Here is a 12,837-nt window from a genome sequence, read left to right on the forward strand (position 1 = left end):
GGAGGAGTAAATGTATTACTTTAACATTTCCTAGTGATTTTAGGCTTATTAAGAGCCCTTCCTTTCCTACAGTCCAGATGGTAACAGGAGGGGGTCCTTTGCCCCTCAATATGCCCACAGCAGTTAAAAGGCCAAAACCAAAGTGAATTCTACCTCCACTGCCCTTAGTTTTAAAGCAGACACTTAAGACCGCAAAAAAGAGCCAATATTATATCGTGCACTGCCATTAAGTACCCTTCCAAAGGTTGCTAAGTTTACTTTGAACCAGTCAAGCATTTCAGCTTTAAACAAAGCACACACTCTAAAGTTTGGAGAGCATTTTAACAGCTCTGTTAATTTAAATATATCTCCAGATTAGAAACATACATCCAAAAATACATTGGCATGTTCTCCCACATAGCACTGAATCCATCAAAATCCCAAACTGCCCCTGTGCCAGCTTAGCTGCATCTATTAAAAAGCCAGCCTGAAGAGAAAGCCTTACAAGCATGTCTAGTTCGGAGGATTTGCACAACTACAGGAAGCCACAAAATATGTAATGTGTTGTACTTTTTTTTTTACAGGTGGCACATGCAGAGCACAGTCAAGAGGGAAATCTTATAAAGTTTTCAGAATTGCAACGATGGATGCACTTTTTTGCGTTAAACACAAGGCAACTTGCCTCAGCATTTCACTGCCTATAAACTTCAGCCATTTAGCTGCTTCCAACCAGAGGTGTTTGGTTGTGGTTTTTTTTTATAAAAAAAGTGAAGTAGCCACTGCAGTGTTACTTTAATAGTGGCATAGAAGGGCACTTGTGTACATTCCCCCAAGACCTGTTTATACTGATTGGATTATTGCAGAGTATGACAGAATGAACAACCACGTAACTCTGAAAGTTGGTGTTTGTAATCAAACTGGCCCTATAAAAAGCATGCTCAAAAAGGTTCAAAAAAACACTGTTATCTCAAGGAGCATGCCGTCCCAAAATGGCTGAGCTCATTCATTCAAGAAGCCCGCTCCATTTTGTGGCATAAAAACTAAACTGGTCTAATTTTGAAAAACCAGAAGGCACAATATAACAGAACAATGGGGATTCAGTTCTGTTTTCTGGACCTAATTTTTTTGTTACTGTAAAGCTATGCATCTAATTATATGAAATGAAGAAAATATCTCCCTACTCTTCTCATTATGGGGAAGAGATGCTTCCTTTAGGCTGGCCCACAAAACAACTGGAGACTCTAAAGTGAGAGTGCTGGTACAAGGAAATGAGCCTGGATTTCTTAATTGCAACCTTTCAGTTGAAATACCACGGGGCAGATTTAAAACAGCACAATGCTTAAGGACACAGGCTGTACATTGTTCAATCTTATGTTCCAAGAATAAATCCCAAAACTTGTTGAATGTCTTTATTTCTTAGGAAGCCAGAAAAGTCATACTTTACAGATGCTTGACCTTTGTTTTTGCCTTCCCTTGGGGCATCAGAAATTGCCATGACAGTATACTGGGAGGGGTAGATTTGTGCTAACAGGCCAAGAGGCCTGCACCCCCCCCTCTCCTGAGATTAGTGGATGGACTTGGATCCACACTCTGGTTGCTGATGAGACAATATCTGAGGTACACCCACCCAAGGAGGATGCAAATGCAGACTAGCTAAAAGAAAACTCTTCAAAGCAGATCAGAATGGATTTGATATATACAATGAAGTGGCATAAAACTGCCTAGAATAAAAGGATAGCAAAGCACCATATAATTATTATTACACATCCAAGTACCTCTGAAAAAAGCCCTTGCTTGCCCCCCCCCCCTTGCTTGCAGCACCCTAATTTGGATTTAGGGGTGGTGGTGATAATGGGAGGTGAGGCTATACGGCATTGGAAAACTGTCTGTGTGCAAGCAGAACAGACTTCTGCTCACATAAATGGGATTTCACCTTCCTCTCCTCCCTCCTGCAGACCCATGCAGACTCAAAATCTGGAACAGATTTTTGGGCACGTAAGGAGGGGCGGGGTGGAGAGAGGAGGAAAGTAAGGCGACGTCCCATTGGATACTTCTCAGATTCTGCACCCAGACTGTTGTGCGGACCACCATGGACATAGCACATGGGAGAGAAAAGCCAATTGAGCAGATATCAATTGAGACTCTACTGCAGTCAAAACTAGCACCTTGAACACCTACAAGACTCCAGAGCACAGTGCTTTGAGTCAGTAGCTGAAAGCACAGCATTGCTGCTCCAAAAACTCTGAATCTCCAGATCTAAAAGTCAACCAATAATAGCCACTGTGGGTGAGAGACAACACAAACAAAAGGGAATTTCACAGGGGCACACACACACAAATTAAAAGGAAGCACCACCTCGTGAGATATTCGCCGTTGTTCAATATATGCCATGAACTGTGAGCTGAGGCTGTCTGACTCCATGCACTTGGGTTGCCTCACCTCTTCCTCCTCCTCTTCGGTGACACAACTGTCAATAAAGTCGATCTGATCCAGATCATGTTCCACTTGGCATATACAAAGAGAAGGACCGTAATTAGATAAGCAGCTGGGGGAAGGGGGAGGCACAGAGAGAGTTAACAGAAGTTAAGACTGCAGCAGCTGCATCAGGTCTGACCATATTTATTCAAGAAATCTCTTGCTGCAGAGTGGCTCATACAATCAGCGAGCAAACTATAGATCAAGCTCTTTATAAAAACTGCTGATTGGGAGGAGATTTCCAACTAATATTAAACAAAGAGCCATTTCATACTTTAAAATGCATTAGAGACAAAGAAAAATCCCACCATGCTAGGGTTTTATTGCTCACTAATGTAACCAGAAATGAATAGTTTACAGCAATTCACTTACGTAACATACATTAAATTGAAAAACTCTTTTCCACCTGCACTTTGGCTTACTTGCCAAGAATGATCTATTAGTGGTGAGTAGCAATATTAGTCTCTCAAGACCATAGAACTGTAGAGTTGGAAGGAATGCAAAGGGTCAGCTAGTCCAACTCCCTACAATGAAGGAAACTCAACTAAAGTATTCACTAGAGATGGCCATCCAACCTTTGCTTAAAAACCTCCAAGGAAGGAGAGTCCACCACCTCTCGAGGGAGTCCGTCCCACTGCTGAAGATGCTCTTACCATCAGAAAGTTCTTCCTGATGTTTAGTTGGAATCTCCTTCATTGCAACTTGAATCCATTGGTTTGGGTCCCAACTTCCTAGCTTGATTCCTCTTCCAAATGTGACATCTCTTTGAAAATGGCTATCATATCTCCTCAGTATACTCTTTTAGGCTAAACATACCCAACTCCCTCAACAGTTTCTCATAAGGTTTGGTTTCCAGACCCTTGATCATCTTGGTTGTCCACCTCTGCACACCTTCCAGCTTGTCAACACCCTTCTTAAATTGTGGCACCCAGAATTAAACACAGTACTCCAGGTGTGGTCTGACCAAGGCAGAATAGAGTGGTAGTATTACTTCCCTTTATCTGCACACTATACTTCTGTAGATGCAGCCTAGAACAGTGTTAGCTTTTTTTTGCTGCTGCATTACACTGTTGACTCATGTTAAGCTTGGGGTCTACTAAGACCCCTAAATCCTTTTCATATGTACTTCTGGCAAACCAGGTGTCCCCCATTTTATATTTGTGCAGTTAGTTCTTCCTGCCTATGTGCAGAACCTCATATTTGTCCCTGTTGAAATTCATTTTGCTAGTTTGGGCCAAGTTCTCCAATCCATTAAGGTCATCTTGCATCCCAATTCTATCTAATGTTGCATTTTGCAGACACAAGTTGCTTAGACTTTTGCTATCCATATCCAAAGAAGTGCTTTAAGTTACAGGTATTTCTGGCTTCTAATCAATATGCGAACTCAGAAACCTCTGAAGCACCTTTGTGAATTGGTGAGACATGCACATTAACATGCAAAGCAATACTGTTCTGACCAACTTGAATCTGTAAAATGACATGTTAGAACAGCTTTTGGTTTGTTACGATTATGCTGCAAACACCAAAGATGATGCTTGCAGTCAAGCCTGCAATTATATTTTATTTTGGCTACCTTGACATATAAAATGTGAAATTAAGAAAGCAGAAGGTTAAGAGGAAGGGATTGTAAATGGAATAAAATGGTGGGAGGGACTCACACCATAGCTGTCAAGTGTCCCTTATTTGAAGGGACAGTCCCTTATTCCAGCGCCATGTCCCGCTGCTGTCCCTTATTGATGGATGTCCCTTAAATGATGTCCCTTAAATTTTAAAGAAAGCAGCTCCTCTCCCTGCCGGCCAGGGAGGAGGGAGGCTCCAACTGTGTTGCTTGGCTGTGTTGCTCACCCAATAAGAAGTCTAAGAACGACAGGGGGGTGGAGCTTGCATGCCTTGTGTGTGGCTAGTTAATGCAAGCTGAGGGGTTTTTTGAATGCTGGACGCCATTTTGTTGCATGTGCTGCTGCAAACTTTGCAGTGCAAAGCCAGGCCGGGGAGCCATCTTAAGTTGAGGCTGCATAGGCCTTGTGGTGCATGTGATTCAGATTCTATTCAGTTGAACCTCTGGTTACAAAGTTGGTTGGACAGTGTTCTCGAAGCTACCAGCATGAGTTTGACCAGACTGCAGGAGGACAGGAGTGCCTGGAACAGGCGAGGCTGCAGGTCCCTTATTTTGGCTGCTGGTCCCTTATTTTCAAGGCTGCTGGTCCCTTATTTTCAAATCTGTAAGTTGACAGCTATGACTCACACACATTCAGAAGTGTATGAAAGCTACAACAAGAGCATGAAGCTCAGATAGGTCTGTTCTCATTGATCCCTCCACTCATTATGTTAACTGGGGCGTTTTTATTCATCACTGCTTCTGTAAGCCCAATAAGGCTTTGCTATGTTGTTGTTGCAGCAAACCTTATGAAAATACTGCACGGCCCAGCATCCAAAATCCCTCAAGGATTCTTGCTCCTGATGGGCTGTGGACTGAACTATTATCCTTTAGAATAGTGCGGATAAGAAGCAAATTACACAAGGAGCAAGTCAACAGGTTTTAAAATTATTTTTTAAAGGTGCTATGCTGGAAGATATATAAAACTCAAAGAGGCCCAATTTCCCTCAGTTAAAGGTTACTGTTTCCTGGTCCTCAATCTTTTACAGCTTCTTGTGGTAGTGGAACCAAGTGTTATTTGGATTCTCTTCTCCTAGGAGCTACTTCCAGTCATTCCACTTATCAGCATTTGAAGGAGAAACTAAAATAAAGATTCCGCCATCACCCTGACTGTGTAAAAATGCCATTTGGCTCCTCCAGTTAAGCTGCATATAGAGCTTTTTAAGACAAAGGGGTAAAATAAAATAGATCTGAAAAGATACTGCTTGGACATAGATCATGCTCCACAAAGCACACCAGAATCTTGCCATGCAACGTGGGAGCAACCAAATATGCACTGATGGCTTTTTTCTCAAATGAGTGCCATTTACCTCCACCGTTGGTGACAACCATGCTCCCTCGGTGTTCCTGGTACTGACTCTCTCTTCTCAGTCTTTGTTCTTTTGTGATTTCTGCCACTCGCAGAGGAAGATCAGAAAATTCATCTGTAGGCTTCATTGAAAAAATACACCGGACAATTAAGAAAACAAAGATTGTGAAATACGTCCACTTTTATCCAGCTTCTGAAAACAAGATCTGCAGCACTCCAAAATAATGTTAGAAAGAGCTCCTCCTTCAAGTCACTCCAGTGATCTGAATCACATGTAGACAAAGTACACTTTTTTGTGAGTTTGTTTTCAGTTTAAAGAGTTTTGAAATGAAATGTGAAGCAAAGAGCAGTGCTTGCAAGTCCTTTCCTGCACCACCATTATCAGATTGAAAATAATCTCAGATGTGGAAATGGCACACTGGCCTCAATCCTTGGATGACTGCGGAATAAGCCGTTGCAAAATTGCAGCCCTATGCATTTTAGCAATTGAGTCTTCCACGGCTGTTCTGCCTGATTTTTTTCCTTTTCACATATGCTACAATTATCCACCAAACAGAAACAAAACAAGTATACTTACTTCATTTCCTGACCACCTTTTGTCTCCGCTGTCCACACTATTGAAGCCAGAATCCAGTGCTCCGTATGGTCGGCTGGAATATAGTTCTTCATGGCTGTCAAGCAGATAAAATGTTCGTTATTTTATTGCAAAAAGCAAACGAGATTTTTTTTTGGGGGGGGGGGAGATTAGATACCAGACAGTACCGGGGGACATATTCAACCTGTTAGTCATACTGCATTTTTCCATACATAATGCGATCCAGCTAAAGAGGTCTTGTTCTTCCAGACTGAGAAATGTTCCTTTCTGCTAGCCAACTGTTTGGGCTGCTGATCAGTTGCCTTGGCCTGCAAAGCATTCAGCCACTACCAAAACAATTTTCAAGCACTGCAAAAGAGTACAACTTGCCATCTTGGCAAAAGTAGCTCCTCTACAAACCAAGGTCTACTAGCCACTGCTGAACCTTTGCTGCTCCTTTTTTGTGGCACATTTTCCCTGTCATCTTTGCCTAAACTTTAATGTGCAGCCATGTTCTTCAGGCAGAAAACATAAAGGCCATGACTTTGGTCTGCACAGGACTCAGAACACAGGGGACAAAAACATCAAAATAAGAGCAGCCCTTTAAAGGTGACTTTGGGCTTCACGAAAGACAAGAAAGAATGGGATTTAATTAAAATATATACATAGATACTAATTTGGGGTTAGCTCTGGTGCTTCAGCTGAAAGGCTCCATCCAAAAAACACACAACTACATTTCAATGCATGTTTCCCCCCCCCCCAAAAAAAATCTGTAACTCTGTAAGTGGTAAACTACAATGCCCAGAATTCTTTGAGGGGAAAATTGTGCTTCAAGGTACATGTACACAGCCCTAGTTTGTGTTGGAGATGGGCTAGAATGTTGTATACCATCATTTTCAATTAATAATAATAATAATTTATTTATACCCCGCCCAATCTGGCTGTGCTTCCCCAGCCACTCTGGGCGGCTTCCAACAAAATATTAAAATACAGTAATGCATCAAACATTAAAAGTTTCCCTAAACAGGGCTGCCTTCAGGTGTCTTCTAAAAGTCTGGTACTGTAGTTGTTGTTCTCTTTGACATCTCGTGGGAGGGCGTTCCACAGGGTGGGCACCACTACTGAGAAGGCCCACTGCCTGGTTCCCTGTAACTTGGCTTCTCGCAGTGAGGGAAGCGCCAGAAGGCCCTTGGAGTTGGACCTCAGTGTCCGAGTAGAACGATGGGGGAGGAGACGCTCCTTCAGATATACTGGACCGAGGCCATGTAAGCAGCAGCCACTTATATGGGATACCCTGCAGAAACCCAGTATAAAATGCTTTTAAGGGCATATAAGAGATGGGTGGCGCTGTGGTCTAAACCACAGAGCCTAGGGCTTGCCGATCAGAAGGTCGGTGGTTCAAATCGGAGGTTCGAATCCCTGCAACAGGGTGAGCTCCCGTTGCTCAGTCCCTGCTCCTGCCAACCTAGCAGTTCGACAGCATGTCAAAGTGCAAGTAGATAAATAGGTACCGCTCTGTGGGAAGGTAAACAGCATTTCCGTGCGCTGCTCTGGTTCGCCAGAAGTGGCTTAGTCATGCTGGCTACATGACCCAGAAGCTGTACACCAGCTCCCTCAGCCAGTAAAGCAAGATGAGCGCTGCAAACCCAGAGTCGTCTGCAACTGGACCCAACGGTCAGGGGTCCCTTTACTTTTAAAAGACGTTATTCACATAGTGAATTGCGGTGGGATTTGCCTAATGAGCCCCATCGGTGGAAACCCTCCACAAGGGCTTACACCTGCAAGAAGAAGAAGAAGAAGAGTTTGGATTTGATATCCCGCCTTTCACTCCCTTTAAGGAGTCTCAAAGCGGCTAACATTCTCCTTTCCCTTCCTCCCCCACAACAAACACTCTGTGAGGTGAGTGGGGCTGAGAGACTTCACAGAAGTGTGACTGGCCCAAGGTCACCCAGCAGCTGCATGTGGAGGAGCGGAGACGCGAACCCGGTTCCCCAGATTAGGAGACTACCGCTCTTAACCACTACACCACACTGGCTTTCCCCTGTCTCCTCCACCCATGTACCCTTGAAACTGACTGGGGGGGGGAGCTGTCAAAGAGAACCCCCAGAACAGTGAACAGAGAGGCAGGAAGATTATATCTGGCAGGCTGATATGCTTGTGCAGACAGAATGTCAGTAGTAGCGCAATGCTGAATTATACCCAAAATGTCTGAACTCAATATGGTTTACAAAAACTGGAACATGGTTATACTCAAAATATTAAATAATGCATTTTTAAAAAGTTAACCATTATTAATTCATAAAATATTTTGAATGTGTTTCAAATCAGCCCTGAAGCAAGTTGAGGGAAGTTTTTATGCATTTAATTTATTGCCAGAAACAGGCATGACATCCATGGTACTAGGAACTCAGCAAGAGGATACAGAGCACAGAGTAAGCTATCTCTGCTCTAAATGTACATAGTGACTAGACAGTTCAATACTGCGGCCATCACAGACACAGTATATGGAAACTGCCACAGACAGCAGAGACGTAGCAAGGAGGCTTGCCTGGCCCACTGCAAATGGGCATTTAACAATGAATCAACTGTCCTACTGGCACTAGATGCCCCAGGGAAATCTGCAACAAGACAGTAATAATGGGCAAATGGGAAGTTCAGCAAACCGACGGCTCCACCCAGGCGTTGCTAATTGCTGATTAGGCTGCGGCTGGTTGTCACTTGCATTGAAAATCAGTTGCTTGGAATGCAACTTGTAATTATTAATTATGTGGCACCGTGTGTGCAGAAGAGTCTCTGCTGTGAGAGAGCTGCAATCTAAGAGGGCAGAGCGCAACAACAGATGTTTACAGGAAGTGTGCTGCAAATATTAGGACTGCCGGCATCAAGTACTTCAAGCCAGGCGGCAGCCAATGTCTCAGAAGCGGCAGGTTGCCATTAATGCATCTACTGTGGCATGCCTCACTTCTTCTCTGCATGTATATATGTAGTGTTAGAGAAGATGGGCAACCTAAGGCCTGGGGGCTGGATGTGGCCCAATTGCCTTCTCAATCCGGCCTGCTGCCTTTGCAAGCTCTGAGAACCAAAGAGCTGCTGTCCGTGTGATCTGCGGTCCACGCTGTGCCACCAAGTGAACTCTGCACGTGGCAATGCCAACCTGTTACATCATGTGCATAGAAATGTCAGGCCAGCAGCAAGTGGGGAAGAGCATAAAAAGTTTCCGGGCTAGGAAACTATGCAGTGGGACGGCTGTTATCATAAATGTATTAAGAGCAGGAAGGTGGTAGAATCACTGGGGTTTTTTAAGTAGAGGTTAGATGGCCATCTGTCATGGATGCTTTAGCTGAGATTCCTAATGCATTGCAGGAGGTTGGACTAGATAAGGGGTAGGCAACCTAAGGCCCATTTGCTGGATCCGGCCCAATCGCCGTCTCAATCCGGCCCACGGACAGTCTGGGGATCAGCGTGTTTTTGCACAAGTAGAATATGTGCTTTTATTTAAAATGTATCTCTGGGTTATTGTGGGGCATAGGAATTCGTTCATTATTTTTTCCAAAATATAGTCCAGCCCACCACATGGCCTGAGGGACGGTGAACCGGCCCCCGGCTGAAAAAGGTTGCTGACCCCTGTGTTAGAGTATTCCTGATTAATGATGACAACAGAGCTGAGCATGTGAAACTGTTACTACGGTGATTCTCCATGCAATTGTATTAAGTAGGATGTGGGTACTCTACAACTGCACCATGCAATTGCTGAAGAACACAGAGTTCAACACTTGCATTTTAGAATACAGCAACTCCTGAGCAAAGGTAAGTCTGGAGGCAAGTGGGCAATACCTGGTCAAGTCTCAATGGCTGAAATTCTGATTTCTTGAGTGGGTGGACAGATGATGCACTGAATTGGATTTCAAGTAACCATGGGATTTTATTCAGTGCCCTACATAACCCCCCCCCCCTTTCCCAGGACTACCAGAAGAATAAAATATGCAAATATAAGCCAATTTGCTTAACTGGCATAATGTATAGGGCCTTCTTGGTAGTTGCACCCGCTCTGTGGAATGCCCTCCCGTCAGATATCAAAGAGACAATCATATGACTTTTTGCAAACATCTGAAGGCTTGGGAACCTTTTAATGTTTGATGTTTTGGTGTGTTCCTTTATATTTTGTTGGAAGCCACCCAGAGTATCTGGGACAACCCAATCAGATGGGTGGGGTACAATAAATAAATTAACAACAACAAAACTACACTTTTATTGCCTTTTCATCACAGGGAATTCATTGCTCTTCATATGTAGGCTAGACCATGGGAGTTTTTTTGGAGATTTTAATAAACAACTTGCTTAGACCTACTCCAGTTTTCTTTAATTGCTATTATTTTTACTGCCCCGGCATTGGATATCTTAATTGTTTTATGGGCGTCAGCATTATTATTATTATTATTATTATTATTATTATTATTATTAGTCCTAGCTGGGGCAGAGGGCAGCTTGTTCTCAGTCACAGGAAGCCTTGCACTAAAAACCAGAAACAGAGGCCACCACAAGCACAGCTGCTGTAGGGCTGAGTTTCCTGCATTTTACTGTCTCGGGGCCAAGAAATTCACCTTAGGGGCAGCCAGAATTGTTGTAGCAGCCAGTGCTGCATACTCATCTTGCCACCATCTCCTGCTCCTCCCTTTGATTTATCTGCTGCTGCTCCGCCTGGCCTGTCTAGCAAGGCTGCACCAGGCAGGAAGAGGAAGCACTACACAGATGTTGCCAAACACATCTGCCTGTCTCACTCACTCAGCTCCCCTGCCGGGATTGCCCTTTCTAGAGCGTAAGGTCACAGTTTCCATTTCCACGGCACAGGGCATTCTGCTGCCCCTTCTCCCTTTCACCCCTTTCAGCAAGGGGTGGATAATTCCCCTGGGAAAACCTACTGGCAATTTTGAGGTATATTAATATACTCACACACACCCCTCACTCCTTTTCTCTCTCTGTCTTTCTCTCTGTGTCTCTCATTCACACACACTGGCTTTAACATTAAAAACCGAGACTCTGAAAAAACAAACGGAACACCCAAAAATGCCCACACTAGCTGTGTAATGAAACGTATTTTTGGATGCAGGGACCAGACTAGAGAAGGAACTCTCTGGCTGGCTGCTCAAGTTCCCCTTTTCACCGAGACCCGGCCACAACCAGACTAGCCTGCTTCTTATTTACGCATTTATGGTTCTCCAACTTGTATTTCATTGACTTCCGTGCCCTGCCTTAAACTGTCTGTGGTTCAGCGTGCTCACTGCTCTCTCTCCTTCCTCCAGGGCCTTGCTTCATCGACTTGCATTACTCAGTACTGCATGATATAAACACAGGCTGCATTCCTAGCCCCCATCACCTTAATTTAGCAACTCATGATGCGGCTGACCGCTGAGAGATGAATGTTGCCCGGCTAAGCCAAAAGGAGACTCTGCCAAGAGCAACACAGCTTTATCATGGGAAAGGAGATCAACACTTACACCTGTGGTTAGACCAGAGATCTTATACAACCATGCACAGAAGGTTAAACATACAGCGCTATGAGATTTCTCTGCCCCCACAACAAAGCCCACTAACATCTTAATACAGAAAAGTAAAAATTATCCACAAAGATTCTTTTAAAAAACAGTGAATCTGAAATCTGTGCGCACTTACCAAGAACCAAACCCCATTGGCCGCCTGTCGTAATCTGGAAGATCTGGCGCTACTTTGCATGCTTCCATATTCAGATACTTAAATATGTGGACTTTTCCTTTTATGCATATCTTTTTTAAAAAAGGAGGTGGGAAAACCATCATGAATATTTGGAAATGATACACAAACAATTGCTATCTATTGCAACTAATATATTCTATTTCTTTATATTAAAAAAAAAAAATTAAACACGGAAGAAATTGCCAGTTCAAAAGATTGCTTACAAACCACAATTAAGCTGAGTACTCTAGAGGAAAAGCAGGGTAACAGTACAATAGATATTGTAGCCAGTCATACTCAGAGTAAACCCTTTGAAGTTCATGCACACAATAACTTCAAGTGCTCATGTGAAAAGATCTGCATTGGCCAGATCATAAGAGCTTTGAAAAGAGGCATAGGAAAGAAAACACACTGGGTCATTGAGATGATCCATCAGCATGATGTCAGGTTGTTCTTAAAGAGGGAGCTGTATTGGATCCTTGCCCTGCGCAGACAAATCCCAAAAGGGCTCAATGAGAAAATGGATTTCCTCTCTTTGATGTGAGTGCACTCACAGGAGTTCCCTTTCGTTGTTCTCTGTTTTGTTTCGCCATCTGTTTCCAGATTCTTTATTCTACCTCTTCATGTATGCTCAGGATCTTTTATGCTAGCAAGGGGTTAAAGTTCTCTTTCCATTTCATTTGACTAGGCTTTAACAGTTCATCTGGTGAAAGAAGATTTCCCCCTTCCAATTCTGCTCTATTTGGCAGCACATGTCTCCACAGGCAATTGGTTCAAGTGGATATAAAAAGTTTCATTTTGGATCCTTCATGCAACAGGAGTTAATATCCCCCGAGTGAAAGAATTATTGCTTAAAATGGTCCTTTTATCTATGTTGGTTATCATGATAATTCTGAATTCTTACAGAGAACTTTAGGTTATATATTTTTTATCATTGCTATTTTTTATTGTTCAGGCTTTTTCTCAGTTTGAAAGGGTGTATTTGGGGGGATTATCTTTTATTTAGGAATATATTTTTAATTTGGTTGTTAGATTAACATACATGCCATTATATTTTAAAGTTTGTGGTAAACATTACCAAAAGAAAATTGGTGATTTTTATTTGGCGACTGTGAACTTATGATGATACATTCA

General features: G+C 43.2%; 1 protein-coding gene across 2 annotated transcripts in view; it reads right to left on the minus strand.

Moving 5' to 3' along the window:
• The window catches only part of LRCH3 (leucine rich repeats and calponin homology domain containing 3), a gene marked incomplete at its 5' end in the record, with an annotated part of 83,356 nt that overhangs the window by 30,780 nt on the left and 39,739 nt on the right, over positions 1-12,837 (minus strand). For both annotated transcript variants that reach the window (XM_083739360.1, XM_083739359.1), the window contains 4 exons: positions 2,335-2,483; positions 5,422-5,542; positions 5,998-6,091; positions 11,665-11,774. In XM_083739360.1, coding sequence (XP_083595486.1) covers positions 2,335-2,483; positions 5,422-5,542; positions 5,998-6,091; positions 11,665-11,774 — 474 coding nt within the window. The remainder of the gene's footprint in view (positions 1-2,334; positions 2,484-5,421; positions 5,543-5,997; positions 6,092-11,664; positions 11,775-12,837) is intronic.

The sequence above is a fragment of the Podarcis gaigeae genome, assembly GCF_964106915.1.
Source record: "Podarcis gaigeae genome assembly, chromosome: 5".
NCBI classification, from domain to species: Eukaryota; Metazoa; Chordata; class Lepidosauria; order Squamata; family Lacertidae; genus Podarcis; species Podarcis gaigeae.